The sequence below is a fragment of the Rhinoraja longicauda genome, chromosome 11, assembly GCF_053455715.1.
Source record: "Rhinoraja longicauda isolate Sanriku21f chromosome 11, sRhiLon1.1, whole genome shotgun sequence".
NCBI classification, from domain to species: Eukaryota; Metazoa; Chordata; class Chondrichthyes; order Rajiformes; family Arhynchobatidae; genus Rhinoraja; species Rhinoraja longicauda.
Genome location: NC_135963.1, coordinates 27901360 through 27927736, shown reverse-complemented (window position 1 = coordinate 27927736; position 26377 = coordinate 27901360). Strand labels below are relative to the sequence as shown.

General features: G+C 40.8%; 1 protein-coding gene across 1 annotated transcript in view; it reads right to left on the bottom strand.

Annotated features, from left to right (window-relative positions):
* agbl4 (AGBL carboxypeptidase 4) overlaps nt 1-26377 on the bottom strand; it is a 318402-nt gene that overhangs the window by 225039 nt on the left and 66986 nt on the right. Inside the window, exon 4 of the mRNA XM_078408101.1 lies at nt 9619-9713. Coding sequence (XP_078264227.1) covers nt 9619-9713 — 95 coding nt within the window. The remainder of the gene's footprint in view (nt 1-9618; nt 9714-26377) is intronic.

The window sequence follows — 26377 nt, the reverse complement described above, 5'->3', positions numbered from 1 at the left end:
GTAGAAGATCAACCTTTAATATCAGTTTGAAAATCAATCAGATTTTTATTAATAAAGATGTTCATTATATGTCGAACCCTTAGATAAAGATAAAGAAAATATACACATCTGTTAAATTAATGAATTACTCATAAATTTTAAGTATGAATTTATGTTAAATGGAAAAGAACGAATATTACATTCTCTAAATATATATAATTCAAAAAATAGATACTATGTTACACAAATTGCTTGAAGTGATAATGGCACTCAATAAAATCTGATGCAATTTAATTTTCTATTACCATTTCTTGAAAATGGTCTTAAATTTACAAACAGCAACTCTTATAAAATAATATTGAGTTAGTAAAAGGATAAAATTAGTGAAGCAAACTGAATTAACATCATATTACTTCACTTTTAAGTTCTTTAGTAATTATCTTATTAGTTTATCGAAGGATAGCTTAAAGTGTAATGAAATTATAGCAAACATAACCTTTCTGTGCTCAAATAATTTACAATTTTTAATGTTGATTTTTCAGTGACAAAAGTAGTTTCCATTTTCAAAAGATAACTCAATACTCCATACAGCTATACAAATTTGATGTAATTATTTGTTAACATTATTTTCACCATATTTTGAAATATCAGCTATATCTGTGCTCCTGATGCCTCACCAGATTTCAAGTTGGCACTAGCTTTTCCAATATTTTCCACTGCTATAAACAAATATTAAAGCTCTCTATACTTCCAAAATTCATCTTTGTGCAGTTATATGGAGGATTGTAATAGCTTGATTGTAACTTATAAGACATGGACAATAGACAATAGATAATAGGTGCAGGAGTAGGCCATTCAGCCCTTCGAGCCAGCACCGCCATTCAATGCGATCATGGCTGATCACTCTCAATCAGTACCCCGTTCCTGCCTTCTCCCCATACCCCCTCACTCCGCTATCCTTAAGAGCTCTATCCAGCTCTCTCTTGAAAGCATCCAACGAACTGGCCTCCACTGCCTTCTGAGGCAGAGAATTCCACACCTTCACCACTCTCTGACTGAAAAAGTTCTTCCTCATCTCCGTTCTAAATGGCCTACCCCTTATTCTTAAACTGTGGCCCCTTGTTCTGGACTCCCCCAACATTGGGAACATGTTTCCTGCCTCTAATGTATCCAATCCCCTAATTATCTTATATGTTTCAATAAGATCCCCCCTCATCCTTCTAAATTCCAGTGTATACAAGCCTAAATTCCAGTGTATACTTCTTTTATATTAACTTGCCAGCAAGGCCCCAAGCACAGAAATGGCATGATGCTCACACTGACACATTCAGTTCAGTGGCAATCATGCCCTAAGCACTGCCTGCTTGATTAACTCTGGCGACGAATATAACCCATACAATGTCAAACATTTATAATCAGCCCATTTTAGTGCATGTGATACTACAGATAGCATGTGATATTTTTTATGTGTTTGGCTTTAAAAATAATTAGATAAGCATTAGGTCTCTCCCAATTTAAATAATAAAACATTTCACTTTTGTCTGGTATTAAGTAAAGCAAATCAGTTCAAGGCAAATGGGACTTAATCTCAGGTGCTTTCTGGTCAAATAACATTACCTATCATGTAACCTGGCAAATGTTGAGTGTATCTGGACACAGTGGAATCAGTGAATCAGGAAGGAGCTGCAGATGCTGGTTTACACCTTAGACACAAAATGCTGAAGTAACTCAGGCACTATCTCTGGATAGAAGGAATGGGTGATGTTTCGGGTTGAGACCCTTCTTCAGACTGAATCACTTGTGTTGTTTTCTTCTGTTCTTCCAAGGTTCAAAATAATAAATGCAAACATATTTTTAGAGTGTCTCTGGCATTTTAATTTAAGATCACTCCTGTAAAGGCTTGAGTATCAAATGGTGAGTGAATTCAAAGCAATTCTGTACAAATAGTCAACCTTGTACATCTCGATCATCAAATACCTATCCACATTAATTCCTAGTAACATCCTTGTTAATTTTTTTTGCAGACTTTCCAGTTTAATGACATCCTTCCTAGAGCAAAGCGACTAGAACTGTACAGAGTACTCTAAATGTGACCTTATCAACATCTTGTACAGCTGTGAACATGGCATCCTACCTCCAGTACTTAATACACTGGCAATTGAAGGCAAGCTTGCCAAACACCCTCTTCACCACCTTCTCCATGTCACTATTTTCACAGAACTCCATACTTGCACTGTTGGGTCTCTCTATTCTACAACATTTCAAGGGCTTTACCATTTACTGTGTAGGCTCTGCCTGGTTTGTCTTACCAAAATGCAACAGTTCATATTTATCTGAATTTGCCATGCCTTGACCCACTGACAAAGTTAATCAAGATCCCATTGTAAACACAGATAACCTTCTTCAGAGTCAAGAGTCAAGATTATTTTATTGTCACATGTTCAGAAATGGAACAATTAAATTCTTACTCGCGGTAGTACAACAAATATGTTAACAAAGTATTCTGTAAACATCATTATAAACAACAACAAAAAGTTCAGTATGTATAAAAACAAGCAATAATAGTGCAAAAACAAAATCAATGCCCCTCAAGTCTGGGCAACATGGTAGGGCAGTGGTAGAGTTACTGCCTTATTGTGCCAGAGACCCGGGTTTGATCCCAACAATGGGTGCTGTTCTGCATGGAGTTTGTACGTTCTCCCCGTGACCTTGTGGGTTTTCTCCGTGATCTTCGGTTTCCTCCCACACTCCAAAGACGTACAGGTTTGTAGGCTAATAGACTTGTTATAAATGTAAATTGTCCTTAGTGTGTGTTGGATAGTGTAAGTGTGCGGGGATCACTGGTCGGTGTTCCGAAGGGCCTGTTTCTGCACTGTATCTCTAAACTAAACTAAGTCTATGTAGTTCGGAGCATATTTCGAGATTGTAGTATTTAATAGCCTGATGATTGTTGGGAAGAAGCTGCTCCTCAACCTGGACAAAAGCGTTTTCAGGCTCCTATACATTTTTCCCAATAGCAGGAATGAAATGGGAGCGTGGCCAGGGTGGTGCGACTCTCTGATGATGCTGGCTACCTTTTTTGAGGCAGCAACTCCTGTAGATCCCTTCGATGGTGGAGAGGTTAGTACCTGTGATGGACTAGGCAGTATTCACCACTTTTTGCTATCTTCTTCATTCCTGAGCATTCGAATTGCCAAACTAGGCAGTGCAACCAGTCAATACGCTTTCTATTGTAGATCCATAAAAGTTCAAGAGAGTATTTGTTGACATACCAAATCTCCTCAATCTTCTAAATAAGTTGAGGTGGTGATGGGCTTATCACCAATTTTAGTGTCATCTGCAAACTTTCTCTTCATGGCATGTACATTCATATCCAAATTGTTCATGTAAATAACACTACTGATCCCTGCGGCGTACCAATCATTTCAAGTCTTTATTCTGAAAACAAATCTCTACCTCCATCCTGTATTTCTTACCTCCAAACCAATTTTGGATCCAATTGGCCAGCTCGCCTTGGATCCTATGTGATTTAATCTTCCAAACCAGCCTACCTTGTCATGGTATCTTGTTGAAGGATTTACAAAAGTCCCTATAGATCATCTACATCACTGCTTCATCAATGTTCTTGGTCTTCTCTTCAAAAATCTCAAATCAAATTCGTAAGACTGATTTCCCATACACAAAACCATGTTTACTATTCGTAATCAGTCCTTGCCTTTCCAAATACAAGTTAATCCTCTCTCTCAGAAACCTCTCCAATAACCTATGCACCATTGATGTAAGGCTGTAAGGCTCATCAGTCTGTAGTTCTCAGGCTTTTTCTTGTAGCCTTTCTTACAATAACCATTATCCAGTCTTCTGATACTTCCTGTGTGGCTGTTGGGATACAAATATCTCTGCCAGTGGACCCATAATTTCTTCCCAGAATATACTTGATCAGGTCGCAGGGCTTTATATACCTTAACATGTTTTAAAACCACACCTTTTCTTCTGTTATGACTCTCTTGAAGACATCGCTATTAACTTTCCTGAGTTCTCTAGCATCCATATCCTTCTCAATGGTAAATACAGATGAGAAATATTTATTTAACACCTTGCCCATTTCCTGTGCCTCCACACATAGACAACCTTGTTAATCAAAGGACCGTGTTCTCTCCCTAGTTACTCTTTTGCTATAATGTACTCGGAAAATCACTTTAGATTCAACTTTACTTTCTCTCATAGTTTCCCTCTTGTGTACCAATGTATTAGTTTGTGCAATACTTCCATCAGAATTTATCAGCAAGATAACATTGGCTACAAGTTAGCCATTTCTTGAGCAGTATCTGATGGTATGCCTTGGGCTTCATTAATATCTTTTAGAAAATAAATACTGCATATCACACAAAGAGTGAATGTCCATTCCAGATGAAAAGTGAGTTTTGAGGAACTAACCAACAACCTTCAAACAAATGAGGTTGGTGCAATCAATAAAATAGTCAGCAAACTTAAGAAATGGAGAAACACAAGTTGCACTTTGTTTGAACATGGCTCTCAATGTGACTTTTCATTTATGCATCTTTTAGTCAAATAACATAATTCTCTCCTCATCCTTGGAAAATTAAGTGCCGCAGCTGGTAGTAACAAGGATCAGGAGGTGCTGGTTTACCAAAGAAAAACACAAAATGCTGGAGTAACTCATTGGGTCAGACAGCATCTCTGGAGGACATGGATAGATGATGTTTTGGGCTGGGATCCTTCTTCAGACTCTAAAAACTTGAAGACTTCAGATTCAGCTAGTTGAGCTGCTGCTTCATAGCTCCAGAGGCAGAGTTCGATCCTGACCTCGGAAGTTGTTTGTGCCAGGTTTGCACAATCTCCTTGTGTCCGCAAGGGTTTCCACCTGGTGCTCGGGTTTCCTCCCATATCCCAAAGACGTGCAGATTTGTAGGTTAAGTGACCTTTGTAAATTGCCCCAAGTGTGTAGAGAGTAGGAAAGTGGGATAACATTGAACTAGTGTGAATGGATAGGTGTGGACTCAATGGGCCGAAGGGCCTGTTTCCATGCTGCATCTCTAAACTAAACTAAACTAAATCTAGCTCCGGACACTCAGTGTTACTAAATAAATTAATGCAATTAAAGTGCCTGCTCAGCCATCTCAAAGGAGAATAAAGACTGGAGTAATGAAAATGTAAGGCTTTGTAAGTTTTCTTCCTTAAAGACCATTTGTGTATCAGTTACATTTTTAAACAGCAATTTGACAGACAATTTAATGGGTACTTTTACTGATTCTAGCATTTTATTACTCAGGCTTTTTAAACTGAATTTAAATGCATCGGTAAAATTTGGACTCATTCCTCCAAGCAATGAGTCACTAATAAAGCTACATAACCCATTACCATTCATATACATTTTTCATCTTACATGGAACAATTCACTTGAAAGATTCACTGCTTATGCCATGTAAATCCAATTGCTTTTGAAAAAAAAATTTGACTGATGTTCGATTGACATAAATCACCATTTTTTATTTTAAGTGAGATAAATGTTACTATGTTGGTTTTGACACAAAACTGTTGAGCACAAGGATAGTTATATCCCAGCCACAGCCAGACATCAAAACAGTTTTTTTCCACGAGTAGTAGCTCTACTCAATAACCAAAAGTCTGTAGTCTCTTTTTGCTCTGGTTTATTTCACTCACAAGTTTAAACCGTAATGTTGTATTCTTAATGTTTTAATGTTTTATGCTTTATTCTTAATTGTTTACTCTATGTTCATGTTGTTACTTACGAGCGGAGCACCAAGACACATTCCTTGTATGTGTACGAACTTGGCCAATAAACTTATTCATTCATTCATCTTCATTCATTCATTCATTCAAAAAAGGTTTATGTTGTGACTGCTAACTTCACAATGCAATTTAAAATGGATTTTAAATTGTTGCTAAACAATGACTTTGCAATCATTTATTGCATTTCTTTTACACACTATTTTTAAGAATGTGAAATACTACTCTGCATGAAGGGTTCCATTCCTGAGAACAGTCCATAAACTACTTTCTCCTTTAGTCATATACATCTGTTTTCCAGTAATTCTTTTGTACCACATCACATATATGTCATAATTCTTTAATTTCAGTGAATAATCAGCCTAACGCTAGTCATAATTAAACCAATGGAATATATGGGTGATGTTTCGGGTCAAGACCCTTCATCAGTCTGAAGAAGGGTCTCAACCTGAAACGTAACCCATTCCTTCTCTCCAGAGATGCTGCCTGTCCTGCTGAGTTACACCAGCATTTTGTGTCTATCTTCGATTTAAACCAGCTTCTGCAGTTCTTTTCTACACCAATGGAATATATACTGTATGCAGTCATTAATGAATAACATCAAACATTTTATTATTATTATTACTAACTTGAAAAATGCTTTAAAAACAAATGGGAACATTTGCCCAACATTAGATTTCTGATGACATGTCAATGGTGCTAAAGTGGAGATGGTTGAGTTACACTAGCACTTTGTGTCTTTTTCTACCATATCCAATCTCTCCTGATTACTAAAGCCCTCCAATCCAGTTAACATATTTTGACTCTTCTCCACACCCTTTCTATCTTAACCATATCCTTACCATGGTGTGTTGGTGGCGCGAGCCGCAGGGTGTTGCATGTGTCTAGTGCCCTGGTATAAATCCAGATGCCGCTGGCTAGCAAATTTTGCGAAAAAGGGAGCCGAGTGCATAAGCCTCCTTCTGCCAGTACATAACCTCTGCATCATCAAGACTCTCACAGTGCCTCCTCGTGGCAACACATGGTAACTGGGGACATCTTCAGTCACAGGCTAAACTGCGCAGTGATCTCGGAGGAACTCTGGCCCCCAGAGATGCATCCTGACATCCATCAACCAGGTTCCAACTATGGGTTAAATAGCACCCCACTACCTTGTGGGTAAGGCTCAGGAGAGCCAAAGGCACTGGAGCTGGAGTCCCTAGAGACGGTCGACTGATCCCTCGTGCGTCTGCCGGCAACCCCTGCAACTGAGTAGGCCCCACATGTTGCAGCAACGCCGTTCCTCTGGAATCAACCTATTAGGTCGAGAGGGGAATGCAGATGCTGGGCAAGTTTGTATTCCCATTTACCTGCCCAGGCTCAGCGGCCAAGTCAAATGGAGAGGACACTGAAAAATCCCCCTCTCCAAGCAGGACAACGCCAAGCCGCACCATCATCTCCCGCAGATGGACGGATGCCAGAAAATCATAGTGTGGTGATGAGAACTGCATGTTATTCTAAGCGCAATTAGACCGATGTTTTGTGATGTGGCATTCCAACTCTTACATGCATGACAGTATTTCCAAAGGGCATTTACACTTTGAATTAAATTAAATAAAGCCGAAAGGTATTGTCACTAAGCTTAGTGTAGATTAAAAACCTACCAGTGAACTTTCATCTGGTCCGATTACTGCATCTGCAAAGATTGTGCGTGTGTTACCATGCAGCCCAAATTAATCTGCACGAAATAGTGCATTATCATTGCTAGTCATACCTTCATACAGTGCATTCTGAAAGTATTCAGACCCTTTCGCTTTTTCCACATTTAGTTACGTGACAGCCTTATTTTAAAATGGATTCATTTCTTTTTTTTTTATCATCAATCTATACACAACACCCCATAATAAAAAAGCAAAAAGAGGTGTTTAGAAATTTTTGCAAAGTAATTATAAAGAAATAACTGAAATATCACCTTTACATAAGTATTCAGACCCTTTACTCAGTACTTTGTTGAGGCACCTTTGGCAGTGATTACAGCCTCAAGTCTTCTTGGGTATGACGCTACAAGCTTGGCACACCTGTATTTGGGTAATTTCTCCCTTCTCTGCAGATCCTCTCAAGCTCTGTCAGGTTGAATGGGGAGCATCGATACACAGCTATTTTCAGGTCCCTCCAGAGATGTTCGATCGGGTTCAAGTCCGGGCTCTGGCTGGGCCACTCAAGGACATTCACAAACTTGTCACGAAGCCACTCCTATGTTGTCTTGGCTGTGTGCTTAGGGTCGTTGTCCTGTTGGAAGGTGAACCTCCGCCCCAGTCTGAGGTCCAAAACGCTCTGGAGCAGGTTTTCATCAAGGATCTCTCTGTACTTTGCTCCATTCATCGTTCCGTCGATCCTGACTAGCCTCCCAGTTCCTGAGGCTGAAAAACATCCCCACAGCATGATGCTGCCATAGGTATGGTATTGGCCAGGTGATGAGCAGTGCCAGGTTTCCTCCAGACATGACGCTTGGCATTCAGGCCAAAGAGTTCAAGCTTGGATTCATCAGACCGGAGAATCTTGTTTCTCATGGTCTGAGGGTCCTTTAGGTGCCTTTTGGCAAACCAAGTGGGCTGTCATGTGCCTTTTTCTGAGGAGTGGCTTCCGTCGAGCTACTTTACCATAAAGGCCTGATTGGTGAAGTGCTGCAGATATAGTTGTCCTTCTGGAAGGTTCTCCCATCTTCACAGAGGAACTCTGTCAATGACCATCGGGTTCTTGGTCACCTCCCTGACCAAGGCCCTTCTCCCCAGATTGCTCAGTTTGGCCGGGCGGCCAACTCTATGAAGAGCCCTGGTGGTTCCAAAGTTCTTCAATTTAAGAATGATGGAGGCCACGGGGCTCTTCGGGACCAACAATGATGCAGAAATTGTTTTATACCCTTCCCCAGATCTGTGTCTCGACACAATCCTGTCCCGGAGATCTACGGACAATTCCTTCGTCTTCATGGCTTGGTTTGGGCTCTGACATGCACTGTGGGACCTTATATAGACAGGTGTGTGCCTTTCCAAATCATGTCCAATCAATTTAAATTACCACTGGTGGACTCCAATCAAGTTGTAGAAACATCTCAAGGATAATCAACGGAAACAGAATGAACCTAAGCTCAAATTTTAGTGTCATCGCAAAGGGTCTGAATACTTATGTCAACGTGGTATTTCAGGGTTTTTTTTTAAATTACTTTGCAAAAATTTCTAAACGCCTGTTTCACTTCTTCATTCTGGGGTATTGTGTGTAGATTGATGATAAAAAAAATGAATTTAATACATTTTAAAATAAGGCTGTAATGTCGAAAAAGTGAAGGAGTCTGAATACTTTCTGAATGCACTGTACATGAGAGGAAATTTTTTTTTTGATTCTCCAACTATGTGGTTGCTGCAAGAGGAGTCAGCAGGATCAGGGAGCACTCTTACTTCTCTTGAATTTAAAAAAAACTACCTGATATTGGAAACCGTAAATGTGGCTGCAAATTTCTCCAGAGACCATACTTAACACCAATTTCAGCAAAACTTCTTTCATCAAGTATAACACTCCTAGGTTATGAACCTAACATATATTTTACATCGGCATGCTGGATACTTATGAACTGGACCCTGAGAAATGTACCAATCTCCAACAACTGCACAAATTGGACTCATGCTGTCCCTAGTGCTAAGCTAGTAGTATAGATCAGTTTTACATCTTTCCACCATCTGTCCCTCAGTTTCAATGTCATAGATCTTCACTTTTAATTTTTGAGAGAAAAAAAAAGAAAATAATTATGCCTTATCAATCCTAGGCCCATGTTTATAGCAATCCAGTTGCTAAAGGTAATCTAACATTTTTGCTCCCAGAATGATTTTGTTTTTTTACCATTTAGATCTGTTGGTGGATTTGACAACTGGAGTCATTCCATCTCTGTAGAGACTCTTGGTTTTGCTGAAGTTGACAATGTTGAAAATTACCCTCTACAAGGAATTAAATAAAAATGTTGATTAAAACATATACTTTTCCATGAAATATTCCTTTTAAAATACAACTATTCAACGTGCTGGAATCTTAAAGATATGGTTTTAGGAAAGGCTAATTAAGTTAACACTATATTTGAAAAATGCAGATTTTTTTGTTGCAACACTGACAAAACAATTGCTTCCTTGAATTGATTGCATCATTAGATTTGCACACAGACAAGGTTAAATAAAAATCCTTAAGTTGCTCTTTGTTGTACAACCCTCTTTCACCAGTAGCAATATTTTGCAGCATTTTCCATTGTGATCAAAATAAATACATTGTAATGTCCAAAATATTTTGAACTGGTACAAAGTCTGCTGAAAAATCTTAAGCTTTGTTGAATACTGTTACTAATAATTTACCAAACCATATGTAATTATTAGCTATTTAGGCTTAAAAAAAAAGATGCATTTAGATTATAAATTGCTTCACATTAACTATCGGAAAATACAAGTTTTAAAATAATAACTTGCTTATTTCTGTCCATTTCTGATATTTCAAGTTTAATAATCTTATGTGCATATATATTGATCTTAAAAAGGAGCATTTAAATATTAAGGAAAGGCTGCTTTTTTTTTGTTCAAGGTATTTAGTCTTTGAGAATTTGTTTATATCTTTTTGTACTATCTTGATGAAATCAACATAGCTGGACACCAAGAATACCAGAAAAGTGACAACATTCATCAGATATCAGAAATCTTCAGTAAAGACCTTCGAGTTCACCAGATTGTTGTGGTAAGCTTTCTCCAAGGAAAGGAACAAACATCTGTGCTTTGCCACTGATTGCAAAATCCAGATCTACAATTGTATTTAAGTTGCATGATCTAACAACTATCATGTCAAATAGTCACAATATACATAATAAAATAAATATCTATAATCTATAAATGAGGACTTACAGAAAATATATAAGGGCCACTGAGGTAACACCTGGAATATTGTGCAAAGACCTGCTTTCCACCAAAGGAAGGAAATATTGTTTCAAGCTATTTCCTGCCAGCCCCTGCCTCATCCCATCCCCCTCATCTCTTATACTGGCTATCTCCCCTCTACCCTCTCAGTCCAGATGCAAGGACTCAACCCAAACGTCAACTATGCCATTCAAATATTCATAATACTGCTCAGTCATCAGTTTGTTTTTTGCTCCAGATTAAAGCATCTGCAGTTTTGTGTCTCTTATACTATTATTATGTAGTAAACAGTCATCAACGTGGATATCAAAGGACATAATTTGATAAAGCAGATTAGTAGCATCCTCATCAATGAATCCACTGCCTGAATCACACTTTGCATTAATCAGTTGTAAACTAGATTCAGGATTCATTGTGGTTTAGTTTAGTTTAGAGATACAGGGCGGAAACAGGCCTTTCAGCCCACTGAGTCCGCACTGACCAGCGATCCCTGCACATTAACACTACCCTACACACACTAGGGACAATTTATATTTATACCAAGCCAAATAACCTACAAACCTCTTTTGAGTGTGGGAGGAAACCGAAGATCTCGGAGAAAACCGACGCATGTCACCGGAAGAAGGTACAAACTCCAATTGTACCAATTGTCTACAAATTTTTTAACATCATGTATCCAGAATAATTTCAAACACCATTAGTTTACTCCAGAAAGAAATTGCACATGATGGTGATAGTTTGCAGAATAATAGTTTGATTTTGATGAAAACTTGAGTTTAGAGATATAGGCCCTTCGACTTACCGAGTTGACACCGGCCATCAACCACCTGTTCACACTAGCTCTATATTATCCCACTTCTTATCAACTCCCTACACACTAGGGACAATTTTACCGAGGCTAATTAACCTACAAACTCGCACGACTCTAGGACTAATCTAGAAGTAGAAGCAAGAAACTGCAGATGCTAGTTTACAAAAACAAGACACAAGTGCTGGAGTAACACAACAGGTCAGGCAGCATCCCTGGTGTACATGGATATGTGATATTTTGGGTTGAGAAGTCTGAAGAAGAGTCTCAACCCTGTTGATGTTTTCCAGGAATGCTGCCTGACCCACTTGAATATGGTTTGGCCTGACCCACTGAATTACACCAGCACTTTCTGCCTTTTGTTGTGGTCTGCTGTATTTCATACAACTATGTATGCTGACCCCTTCCCAACATAGAAAACAGGTGCAGGAGTAGGCCATTCGGCCCTTCGATCCAGCGCCGCCATTCAATATGATCATGGCTGATCATCTAAAATCAGTACCCCATTCCTGCTTTCTCCCCACATCACTTGATTCTGTCAGCCCGAAGAGCTATATCTAACTCTCACTTGAAAACATCCAGTGAATTGGGCTCCACTGCCTTCTGTGCCAGAGAATTCCACAGATTCACAACTCTCTGGCTGAAAAAGTTTTTCCTCATCTCAGTCCTAAATGGCTTACCCCTTGTTCTTAAACTGTGACCCATGGTTCTGGACTCCCCCAACATTGGGAACATTTTTCCTGTATCTAGCCTGTCCAATCCCTTAAGAATTTTATGTTTTTCTATAAGATTCCCTCCCGCCCTTCTAACTTCCAGTGAATATTAGGCCAGTCGATCCATTCTTTCATTATATGTCAGTCCCGCCATCCCGGGAATTAACCTAGTGAACCGACGCTGCACTCCCTCAATAGCAAGAATGTCCTTCCTCAAATTAAGAGACCAAAACTGCACAGGTGTAGTCTCACCAGGGCCCTGTACAACTGCAGTAAGACCTCCTTGCTTCTACACTCAAATTCTCTCGCTGAACATGCCATTTGCTTTTTTCACTGCCTGCTTTACATGCATGTTTACTTTTAGTGACTGATGTACAAGGACACCCAGGTCTTGTTGCACCTCCCCTTTTCCTAATCTGACACCATTCAGATAATAATCTGCCTTCTTGTTCTTGCCACCAAAGTGGATAACCTCCCATTTATCCACATTATACACCATCTGTCATGCATTTGCCCACTCACCCAACCTATCTAAGTCACCCTGCAGCCCCATAGCATCCTCCTTGCAGCTCACACTGCCACCCAGATTTGTGTCATCCACAAACCTGGAGATGTTATTGGAGACAGTTATAAAGCAGGACAAAAAGGAAGGAAGGGACAAAGGGAGAAACCTCTTTCTAGATGGAGAGCCAGGGAACAACTCATCAGATTCTACTATCAATAAACACAATCTGAATTTCCCATTTCAAAAGAATTTCTATCTTACCTCTTTTGCAAATCATCAGTGAGTCAAAATACCACAATGAAAAATATTTAAGATAATATAAATAAGATATCTGTCAATGTTCCATACTATGTTTATGTATCAAATTATGACAAAACCCATCACAGAATCAACTTTTCACTATTGTGCAATCCTACAAGGTCTGTCTTCCAAATTTGCCTTTGCCTGTCTTAACGTCCATTTATAATGTTCACCAGTGACTGATAAGTTTGTTGATTTTCAGTGGAGAATGCTGTACATGACTCTGCAGGATAATCTTGTGTAGGAAAATAACTGCAGATGCTGGTACAAATCGAAGGTATCACAAAATGCTGGAGTAACTCAGCAGGTCAGGCAGCATCCTGGAGAGAAGGAATGGGTGACGTTTCGGGTCGAGACCCTTCTTCACCCAGGCCATCTCACCTGAGCTAAATGTCATGAGCTAGTTGTATGACAGGCACCAGCTAGGGCACTGGCATAACTGGCAGAGGTAAGATCACAAATGCTGCCATACAAGGGTGAGAGGGAACATGAGATTTGTGTACCACTGCCACTTACATTTCAGTGATTCTACCAATCTGACACCCTGCAAGCCACTTTGAATACTGATATCTGTAGCCATAATGTTTGTAATATGAAATTAGAGGAGAGCCAACTGAGCTTGTGTGGACCTGTAGTGCTGCACTAGGATATAGAGTAGCTTCTGCTTGTGCTGCAGTGGAAGCTCGACAGTGACCATCAGGCACTGAAGAATGCTTGGGTCAGCATCTGTTGAAGTCAAGCTAGCCTCTACTTTAAGAGAAACATAGAAAATAGGTGCAGGAGGAGCCAGCACTGCCATTCATTGTGATCATGGCTGATCATCCACAATCAGTAACCTGTGCCTGCATTCTCCCCATATCCCTTGATTTGACTAGTCGCTATAGCTCTAACTAACTCTCTTTTAAATTCATCCAGTGAATTGGCCTCCACTGCCTTCTTTGACAGAGAATTCCACAAATTGACCACTCTCTGGGTAAAAAAGTTTCTTCTCACCCCAGTTTTAAATTGCCTCTCCTTTATTCTTAGACTGTGGCCCCCGGTTCTGGACTCCCCCAACATTGGGAACATTTTTCTTGCATCTAACTTGTCCAGTCCTTTTATAATTTATACGTCTCTATAAGATCCCCTCTCATCCTTCCAAACTCCAGTGAATACAAGCCCAGTCTTTCCAATCTTTCTTCAAATGACCTTCCCGCCATCCCGGGGATTAACCTTGTGAACCTATGCTGCACTGCCTCAATAGCAAGGATGTCCTTCCTCCAATTAGGAGACCAAAACTGCACACAATACTCCAGATGTGGTCTCACCAGGGCCCTATACAACTGCAGAAGGACCTCTTTACTCCTCTACTCAAATCCTCTCGTTATGAAGGCCAACATGCCATTAGCTTTCTTCACTGTCTGCTGCACCTGCACACTTACTTTCAGTGACTGGTGTACAAGGACACCAAGGTCTCGTTGCACTACCCCTTTACCTAATCTGACACCATTGAGATAATAATCTGCCTCCTTGTTTTTGCCGCCAAAGTGGATAACCTCACATGTATCTACATAATACTGCATCTGCCAAGCATCTGCCCACTCACTCAACCTGTCCAAGTCACCCTGCAACCTCCTAATACCGTCTTAGCAGTTCACACTGCCACCCAGCTTTGGGTCATCTGCAAACTTGCTAGTGTCACTTCTAATTCCATCATCCAAATCATTAATATATATTGCAAATAGTTGCGGCCCCAGCACCGAGCCTTGCGGCACACCGCTCGCCACTACCTGCCATTCTGAAAAGGACCCGTTTATTCCTACTCTTTGCTTTCTATTGCCAACCAATTCTCCATCCATGTCAATACCCTACCCCTAATACCATGTGCTCTAGTTTTGCTCACCAATCTCCTGTGTGGGACCTTATCAAAAGCTTTCTGAAAGTCTAGATACACGACATCCATTAGCTCTCCTTCATCCATTTTACTTGTCACATCCTCCAAAAATTCCAGAAGATTAGTCAAGCAGGATTTCCCCTTCATAAATCCATGCTGACCTGGACCAATCATTTTACTGCTATCCAAATGTGCCGTTATTACATCTTTAATAATTGACTCCAGCATCTTCCCCACCACCGATGTCAGGCTAACTGGTCTATAATTCCCTGTTTTCTCTCTCTCGCTCCTTTCTTGAAAAGTGGGATAACATTAGCTACCCTCCAATCCACAGGAACTGATCTTGAATCTATAGAACACTAGACCAAGTGGACCCATTGGGCCCAAACTTCTCCTGCGTTAGTGCAGCACCCTCTCCTCCCCCACTCCCCACTCCCCCCTCCACTCCCCTCCCCTCCCCTCCCTCCTCCCCCCTCCACTCCCCTCCCCTCCCTCCTCCCCCCCTCCCTCTTCCTCTTCCTCTTCCCTCTCCCCTCCTCCCCTCCCCTCCCCTCCTCCTCCCTCCCTACCACTTCCCTCCACCCTTCGCCTCCCCTCCCTCCTTCCCATCCCTCCCTCCCCATCCCTCCCTCCTCCCCCATCCCTCCCCCATAACCCCCCTTATCCTCCCTCCTCCCTCCCTCCTCCCCCCTCCCTCCCTCCCTAGGAGATAGATTTAAACTTTAAAATGTGAATAATTTAAAAATATAACACCGATTTCAATGAAACTTCTTCCATTAGCACCAAAGGGACGACAGTGAGTAAGATGGGCCTAAAATTGTCGCGCTATCGTGTACTGTTTTGGCTGTACTTCAGGAACAAACAAACAAACAAACGAGAGTTTTAGTATATAGATTGGAAAATGATCACCAATGCGCCCACGATTTCTAGAGCCACCTCCTTGTGTACCCGGGGATGTAGACCATCAGCCCCATGGGATTTATCAGCTTTCAGTCCCATCAGTCTACCCAATACTATTTCTCACCTAATGCAAATTTCTTTCAGTTCCTCTGTCTCCCAAGATCCTCCGTCCTCTAGTACATCTGGTAGATTGTGTCTTCCTTAGTGAAGACAGAACCGAAGTACCTGGTCAACTCTTCTGTCATTTTCTTGTTATCCATAATAATTTCACCTGTTTCTGCCTTCAAGGGACCCACATTTGGCTTTACCAATCTTTTTCTCTTAATATATCTAAAAAAGCTTTTACTATCCTTCTTTATATTCTTGTCCAGCTTACCCTCGTACGTCATCTTTTCACCTCGTATTGCCCTTTTTGTTACCTTCTGCTGTCCTTTGAAAGTTTCCCAATCCTCTGGTTTCCCACTATTCTTTGCTATGTTATACATCTTTTCTTTTAGTTTTATTCCATCCCTAACTTCCCTTGTCAGCCACGGTTGTCTCTTACTCCCCTCAGAATCTTTCTTCCTCTGGAATGAAATAATCCTGCATCTTCTGCATTATGCCCAGAAATTTCTGCCATTGCTGTTCCACTGTCATCCTTTTCCAGTCGACCTTGGCCAGCTCCTCTCTCATGCCTTCATAGTTCCCTTTGTTCAACTGCAACACTGACACTTCTGATTTAACCTTCTCCCTTTCAAATTGCAGATTAAAACTAATCATATTATGGTCACTACCTCCAAGTGGTTCCTTTACCTTGAGTTCCCTTATTAAATCTGATTCATTGGACAACACTAAATCCAGAATTGCCTTCTCTCTGGTAGGCTCCAGTACAAGCTACTTTAAAAATCCATCTCGGAGGCACTCTACAAACTCCCTTTCTTGGAGTCCAGAACCAACCTGATTTTCCCAGTCCACCAGCCTATTGAAATCCCCCATAACCACAATGGCATTACCTTTGTTACATGCCAGTTTTAACTCTTGCTGCGACTTACACCCTATATTCGGGCTACTGTTTGGGGGCCTGTAGATAACTCTAATTAGTGTCTTCTTACCTTTACAATTCCTCAAGTCTATCCGCAGTGACTCTACATCGTCAGTCCCTATGTCACTCCTTGCAAGGGACTGAATTTCATCCCTCACCAACAGAGCTACCCCACCTCCTCTACCCACCTGCCTATCCTTTCTATAGGACATATAACCCTGAATATTCAGTTCCTATTCCCGATCCTCCTGCAGCCATGTCTCTGTGATCCCTACAATGTCATAACTACCAATCTCTAACTGAGCCTCAAGCTCATCCACTTTACTTCTTATACTTTGCGCATTCATATATAATACCTTTAATCCATTACTCACCTCACCTTTCACATTGATTCCTATTACACTTGGCCATACTCTCCTAAACCTTCGTGAGCTTTCTGTTCCGTTAATTTTGGGGTCTTTCTTAACTTTTCCTATACTCTCTTTCCCTTTAACTCCATCCTTATCTATCCCATTTGTCCCCCCCCCCCACTATTTAGTTTAAACCCACTCGTGTAGCAGTGGCAAACCTGCCTGCCAGAATGCTGGTCCCCCACCCGTCCTTTTTGTACAATTCACCCTGACCCCAAAACAGATCCTAGTGGTCTAAGAGATAAAATCCCTGCCCCCTGCACCATCTCCTCAGCCACACATTCAGATCCCCTATCTCCCTGTTCCTGCCCTCACCAGCATGAGGAACTGGAAGCAAACCGGAGATAACAGCCCTGGAGGTCCTGCTTTTCAGCCTACTTCCAAGCTCTCTAAAATCACGCTGCAAAATCACTTTCTCTTCTTCCCGACATCGTTTGTGCCGACAAGCACTATCACTTCCGGCTGCTCACCTTCACCCTTGAGAATATTCTGCAATCGGTCTGTGAGGTCCTGGATCCAGGCACAGGGAGGCAACACACCATTCTTGAATACCGCTTGTTGCCGCAGAAACCCGTCTGTACCTCTCACGATGGATTCCCCTACTACCACGGCTCTGCCCGACGTTGGTCTCTTCGGCTTTGCCTCAGCGCCACATTTTGCCTCGCAGACTTGTCCGCCACTCAGACCGGCAGTATCTTCTGTCCCGAAAGCTTCCAAGAGGGTGAACCTGTTTTCAAGAGGTACAACGCCCGGGGCCTCCTATACTCCAAGCTTCCTTCCCTTCCTCACCGTCACCCACCTTCAGTCTTCCGGTACCTTCGGTGTAACAATCTCGCTGTAGGTCTTATCCAGGAACTTCTCGTTTTCTTGGATGATCCTGAAGCCATCCAATTGCCCATATGTTGGGGAAGATGTGTTCCCTGCCCAACTAAAGCCCTAAGAAAATCCGGTGCTGAACTTGCTCATTTACTAGCCCCTGTGCAACTTCCTTCTTTCTGTCACATTTGCCATTGAATCAAGTACTATATTTACATAACAATCACCCTTCTGCTCTATTATAGGGTCACCTAAGTACTGTGCAACTTGAGAAAATGGCACCAGTATTACTAACCTTTTCCCCCTCATCTCTTTCACTCTATATATTTGTAACTGACCATGTCTGAAAGTTTCAGGTTAAGTAATGCCATACCATTTGTTATATTATTTTACTGTTCAACCACTGCTTGACTATGTTGGACTTCTTTTGTATCTAAAAAGTGAAAGATACAGGGATATGGTTATGTTGAGAAACTCGCTAAAACCATATGCATAAATATCATAAAACTGATATTTTAATTCCATAATAGTATCTGAAATGTAATAAAAAGGAACTGTAGATGCTAGTTTACACCAAAGATAGACACAAAATGCTTAAACAACCAGAAAACAACTATACATCGTCACTACTGTTATGAATGGTAAAATCAGGAGGTGGTTGATAGGAATTTGGTGAGAATAAAATAGGATCCATGTAATGGGTGTTTGATGGTTAGTGATGAGTTAGTGGGCCATAAGTTATTAAGTTTGCAAAATGTACAAACACTGGTAATAGCTGATCTCCACTCTAATCAACATTTCTTGTGGATTACCTGATATTGATTTTCAAATCACATACAACTAATATTTCAATTCCATAATAGTATCTGAAATGTAATAAAAAGGAATTGTAGATGATGGTTTATACCAAAGATAGACACAAAATGCTAAAACAACCAGAAAACAAATAGCAGATGGTCACAACCCGAAACGTCATTTATCCATTTTCTCCAGAGATGCCGCCAGTTATCAGCGGATCTGGTGGCATCTCTGGAGAAAAAGAAACATTTCAAGTTGGAATCAACTACTATTTGTTTTCTGGTTGTTTAATAAGGTGCTTAGCTCGTTAAATAATTGCCCACGTAAATATTGTTCATAATTCCTGGGTCTCAAATAACATAAAACAGAACAAATACAGGTCCCAAAAAGATTTCTTTGGTATTTCATACCGTCAAATAACCTGTCAATCTATTGTTCATACCTTTTCAATATGTTCCTGTCACACCATCCCAAGTAGTATAAGAAAATAACTGCAGATGCTGGTACAAATCGAAGGTATTTATTCACATAGTGCTGGAGTAACTCAGCAGGTCGGGCAACATCTCGGGAGAGAAGGAATGGGTGATGTTTCGGGTCGAGACCCTTCAAGAAGGGTCTCGACTCGAAACGTCACCCATTCCTTCTCTCCCGAGATGCTGCCCAACCTGCTGAGTTACTCCAGCACTTTGTGAATAAACAACATCCCAAGTGTAATATTACCCTCTATCATAAAAAAAGCTTCCTTGTTGGAATTCCTCTGCGGTTCTTGAGTGAAATGAAATCTACCCAAAGATACTGAATGGATTATACTAACAGAAGGATGTTTTCTGTTCAACTCCTGTCAATTTAATCCTGTACCTTCAGATTATAGTTAGTATACTTCGCCACGGCAACTGTTTTAGCAGCAGATAAAATAGCAAAGATATGCGTGAAGGCCCGAATAAATGTTTGAGCTATAATTGCCTCGCAAGATCTATTTTGTCACAATCGTGAAGATGTTACCAAGAATATTTGCCTGCCAATGATATTGGGATCCTGCATACATGGGGAATGGCTGAGCAGAATGCCAGATAGAAACCGGTGTTATCAGTTGAAAGGCTACCTGCTGTTGGCATGCCCTTTTTAACTGGCAAAATTAGTAACAGTATCTGTTAGCTGTGCTAGTGGTTTCAATTTAATGTAGACAGTATATTTCAATTGGTAGTTTCAATGTAATGTGTACTGCAATATACACTGAGAAATATATGCATTTTAAAAGCATCTTGGCCTGAGCAGCCATCAGATAGGTTTTAGCTACTCCACTGCTTGACAGAGCACTGCACATCAACGATATGAAAATCTGACAGGTTCTACAAATGGACAGGCATTCTACTCTGCCAGATTTCCCAATCAAATAGTGGAAATCAAATTTGCCCAATTGTTTGCTTTCCTTCTCACTTACTCTATCATTTCTTAATTGTTTGCCTCATCAACATCCACAAATAATGCTTCTAGATTTCAACTGTATTTTGAACTTCCCAACTATTCAGAGTTACATAATACTAACATTTACTCCTCTGGAGATGTTAAATTATTGAATCTGACTTATGCCAGTGGATGAAATCAGATCCAATATGTTTGATTCAAATGTGGCACACTACTTCACCAATTTTCTCATTTTCATTTTATTACAAACTTAAAATTCAAAAATGGGAAATTATGTAATTGTAAGAGATTAATGGTTTCACCTGACAGCAATGGCATTTTCATACAAGGCCTTCATCTGTATCCCCAAAATTCTCTGACACATGTCAAAACAATTTTGTCTCGTAAAAATGTTATTTGAAAACAACAATAAACCTTCTGTCACAAAACAAAAGAGCAGAAATGAACTGCACAGCCTGAGGTTAAGTTGAGCTTTTGTTACCATAGCTACTGTGAAGGTGTGCCATTGCTTTGCAAGCATGCAATAGATTGAAAGCTTCTGACAACAGAGGCACCGGAATAAAAGCCATATGGCACTTATAGGGCTTTTTATTGGATTATCATCAACACGCATAAATTCTCATCCAAATAATGGAACAATGTGTATTATCATTCACTAATTTGTTATATCTGTCTGCCTTTGTCATTCAATTTTATGGATTATTATAATGCAGCCTGATTCTCATCAGCACATCAAGTGAACTGAGTACATTGTGCTTCACAGTAAAGTTTAGATTTTCTGGCTATGTTTCTGTTCATATCTTTCTACAGATCTAAATTAATACTGATAATTATTTCTGGTATGAATCCACATTTTAAATTTCATTTCTCAGCATTTAAGATCCTCATTTCTCAATGGAATGATAAAACATAAAGGAATAAGGGAAGAATGACAAGTGATACAACGAAAACAATAGGGGCTATTAAGATCAGTCAGTGCCCTCCTGTATTGATTCCGATGAAGCTCATGGAGTCAGTGGGAAATGACTGAATTTGCATGGACTTTTAGCTGCAAACAATAAGAGTGCCAATAAGAGTGGTAAAGCACTGCCCAAAACCCACCATTACCACGCCCTCCCAGAGGGCCAGAATATAGGCCACTAAACTGCCCTATATCTCTTGCCAGACTGAGCTTAACACACTTAAGAAGCTCAGCATTACCCCCAAAAAAACACTCAATTCTCATCCTTAAATATTATGTTTCTCTACCAGAAGCAAACCATGGTTGTCAGCAACATCTAGAAAATACTTGCCAGCAACTCGTCAAAGCTTCTTCTGAAGTATCTCTGGAACTTTTGACTTTTATTGTCTAGGAAGACAAACTCTCAGGCACATGGGGAGCATCTCTTCCTGTTTCCCCTCCAATGCATATTAAGATTTTGAAATCCTTTCCTGCTCTTGGTTCCAGTATCATGCAAAGCTCCCAATTTACAGGACTGAGAGTACATTCACCACATAGATGTCAGCTGTTTAAAAAGTCAGCTTACTGGCAGCTTTTCATGGGGAATTAAGGATGGACTTTGCCACTGACATCCACACTCCACTGTAAGAGATTGGTAAATGTTCTATTCCTTACAGATCTTGTTAGGAAATCCAAGAATTTGTAGAGGTGGTGCAGTCAGGTCTTTGACATTTTTTAATCAATTCTGCTGCTTACATGAGTGTCAATATAAGAAATTACATCAATATTAATGGCCTTCCTCTGAGAGTCGCGCATATATTCTTAAGACACAATAACTTCTGGTTGGTGTGGGAAAACTACATGGAATCTTTTTTCTAACACAGCTTTTTTTTCTGCAGACCAATTTCCAAAGTAACTTTTAATAGTTCTCTATTTCATACTCAAAATTGCAATATAACCAATTAGGCTAACATAATGCAAATCATATTGCCTAATTCATCAGTCACATTATATCCAATTCATATTATGGAAACACGCATTATAGCAGAACTACCTGTATATAATTAAGCTCCTTATCTGTTAATCGGCATTTGTACAATGAGTCTAAACATTTCTAACTTTGGCTGTAAAATATTTGTTATTGTGCTGCATATGGAGCAAATGTAATTTTGTTTGTTGAGCAAACAAATTACAAAGTACTTATTGTTCTTTACAATAGCTGCAGGAGGTTTAAAGTTAAAAACAGAAAATGCTAAATCATTCAGCAGGTCGGGCAACACCTATGGAAAGAAAAAACATGCTTGCATCATTTTCTGTTTTTTTTTACTAAATCTCTCCAAATCTGCCAAATCTTACATAAAATGTGGTTCCCAAAACTGGACACAATACTAGAGTTATCAAGTCCAGTTTATTGTTGTATGCACAAGTATGTTGAGATGTAAGTACTGTACAATAAAAACTTTGCTTGCAGAGGCATTATAGGCATGTACGCTCAGACAACACACAAAACATAATTATACATACATTTTCAAGATAGTGCAAAACCAAGACATTAGTGCAAAACACAATTGGAAAAAAAGTCCATTGTAGTGCAAGAGATGATCCAGTATTCTATTGCTGGGGTCGGATTAGTATTGTGCAGTTGGTTCACGAAGCTGATGGTTATACGGGAATGAAAGCCTTGCACACAGCCTTGAGATGCCTCTGTGTTGATGGTCAGTCAGGTGGAAATGTTGTTACCGATTGGCATTAACTGAGATTATTCTGTTACCAATTTAGGAACTAATCCAATAGCACTGGTTACCAAATACTAACACGGCAGAGAGTTTGGATTTACTAACTCCCTGCAAGTAACGGGACGAAAAGCTGATAAATCTGAAGATCAGCCGAGCTGTATCTTAGTTCTAAAAACAAGTGGCTGCAGAGATACTGACGCTTTCAGTTATAATCCTTCCGAACTCCCTTACTCTTTTAAAGTATCAGGGGATTGGAAAATAATATTCAATAAGATGAACAAAACCAACAAACTGTACGCCAGTTCTCTTGACCTATTGGGAAACTGCTGGAATCTACTGTTAAGGAAAGAGTACAGTACATTTACTAAGTCTCAATACAATTAAGCAGAGACAACAAGGTTTTATAAACATTTTACAAAGTTATTAGAGTCCTTCAAGAATGTAACCAACAGAATGAATAAAGAAAACAGAGTATATATAGTGGATCTGAATTTGCAAAATACATTTGTAAGGTTACTGCACAAGATGAGGGTTTGTTTTTGTTCAAATTAATGTTAATTACAAGGCACTTAAAAAGACCAAAAGGGGCCATGAAATCACATTGCCTAGTCAGATGAATGTAAATCCCAAGGCTTTTTACAGAATATTAAAAACAAGAGGGTAACCAGGGGGAAGGTAGACCCACTCAAGGATAAAGGATGGAATTTATGCTTGGAGTCAAGGCTGTAAGGTACTAAACAAATACTTTGCATCTGAATCACCAAGAAGAAGGACATGGAAGACAGTGAGATCAGTGGGGAACACTAAAATGCAACAGGTTTAAGATCAAGAAGTGGTGGTGTTAGGGCTCTTGAAAAGCATTGTGGATAAATCTCCAAGGCTTGATGGGATCTATCCCAAGTTATTAAGAGAGAAAATTCACATTCATGTGATAGGAGCAGAAATAGGCCATTTGGCCCATCAATTCTACTACAATCATGGCTGATCTGTCTTCCCCTCTTAACCCCATTCTCCTGCCTTCGCCCCAGAACCTCTGATACCCATACTAATCAAGAATCTATCTATCTCTGCCTTAAAAATGTCCATTGACGGCCTCCACATCCTTCGTGGCAATGAATTCCACAGATTCACCACCCTCTGACTAAATTCCTTCACATCATCTTCCTAAAGGAACATCCTTTTATTCCAAGGCTATGACCTTTGATCCTGGACTCTCACACTAATGGAAATATCATAGTTTGGTATGGAAAAAAGTGAATTGCAGAGAGTCATGGATGCAACCCAGTCCATCATGCAAACTAGCCTTCACCCCATCTAAACCTCATGCTACCTTGGAAAAGCTGACAACATTATCAAGAACTGCTCACACCCCAGACATTCTCTCTTCTCCCCTCTTCTGTTGGGCAGAGGATACAAAAACTTTAAAGCACATATCACCAGATTCAAAAGCAGATCTTTCCCCATTGTTATCAGACATTTCAGTAGATCTCTCATATACCAAGGATGTATTCTTGACCTTCCAATCTATCTCATTGTTGGCCTTGAATTTTTTTACCTGGTCTTTTCCTGCAGCCAGACACTATAGTCTACACTGTTTCCTTTCTCTTTCCACGCGATCTGTTATACTAATGTATGGTATGAATGTACTCATACATTGTATGATTTGCCTGGATAACTCATAAAGCAAAGTTTTTCCAATGTAACTCAAAACAGCTGACAATAATAAACAGGACCAATTTCTGTCAATTATTTGGATAAAGGGACCATGTGTATTGTATCCAAGTTTGCTGATGAGAAAGTAAGTTTCAAGGAGGACACAAGGACTGCCAATGGATATAGGCACACTAAATGAGTAGCAAGACAATGGTAAATAAGTACAGAAGGTAGAACTGTGAGGTTACCCACTTTAAAGGAGAGAATAATAAAATCAAAACATTAATTAAATCCATCGAGTACTGGCAGTTAGAGAGGTCTGGGTGTCCTTCTGCAAGAAAGACAGACTTGCCATGCAAGCAAATGTGATGTTGATTTTTGCTTACAAGAGAGATATGGTAAAATTATAACTGCCTGGCCACAATTGTGGGGTACTTTGTAAGACCACATCTGTTTACTATTTGGGGGGGGGCGACTTTCATGGGAGACAGTGCAGATATCAATTTCTAGGATGAAGGGTTATGGTACAAGGAAAAATTAGTCGTTTGGACTTGTATTATCTTAAATTCAAGAATAAGGTAATCACTTTTTTTTTATTTTAATTTTTTTATCAAAAAATACTTTATTCATGTAATAAATATCATTTACAAAACATCTTTTTTAAACAAACCCATCCGACATTTCCGGAGGTTACATATTCAATACAGGCATTTACTTAGACATATACATACATTTACATACATATCCCTTATTTGGAGGGGCGTTTCTCTCCACCACACCCTGCCCCCCATGTCCAGCAGCGGAAGGACCCTAGACTGTGCTCCTCCCCCACAGGGCCTTGGCATTGGCTGCACCGAGCTTCAGAGCGTCCCTCAGCACGTACTCCTGCAGTCTGCAGTGGGCCAGTCGGCAACATTCCTTGACGGACAGCTCGCTCCGCTGGGAGGTCAACAAGGATCGGGCAGACCAAAGAGCGTCTTTCACCGAGTTGATGACCTTCCAGCAGCACTCGATGTCAGTCTCGGAATGCGACCCTGGGAACAGTCCGTAGAGCACTGAGTCCTCTGTGACGGAGCTGCTCGGAATGAATCGTGACAGGGACCCCTGCAGACCTCTCCAGACTCTCCTGGCAAATCCACACTCTTTGAAGAGGTGGGCCACCGTTTCCTCTCCGTAGCAGCCGTCCCGAGGGCAGCGTGCGCTGGTAGTGAGGTTCCGGCGGTGCAGGAAGGATCTGACTGGGAGGGCTCCCCTCACCGCCAGCCAAGCCAGGTCTTGGTGCTTGTTGGTGAGTGCTGGCGATGAGGCATTTTGCCAGACAAGCTGGGCGGTCTGCTCTGGGAACCACGCCACAGGATCCATGGAGTCATTCCCCTGCAGTGCCTGCAGGACGTTCCGTGCTGACCACTGCCCGATGGACTTGTGGTCAAAGGTGTTGGTCCGGAAGAACCTGTCCACAAACGACAGATGGTTCGGCAATGTCCAGCTGACTGGCACATTGCGTGGCATCTGCGCCAGGCCCATCCTTCGCAACACCGGGGACAGGTAGAACCTCAGCAGGTAGTGGCATTTGGTGCCCACGTGCCTTGGCTCTATGCTCCGCCTGATGCAGCCACACACGAAAGTGGCCATCAGAATGAGGGCGACGTTGGGCACGTCTTTACCCCCGTTGTCTGCCGACTTGTGCATTGTGGCTCGTCGCACCCGGTCCATCGCCGACCCCCAGATGAAACGGAAGACGGCCCGGGTGATCCCCGTGGCGTAGGAGGGAGGGACGGGCCACACTTGCGCCAAGTACAGCAGCCCCGAGAG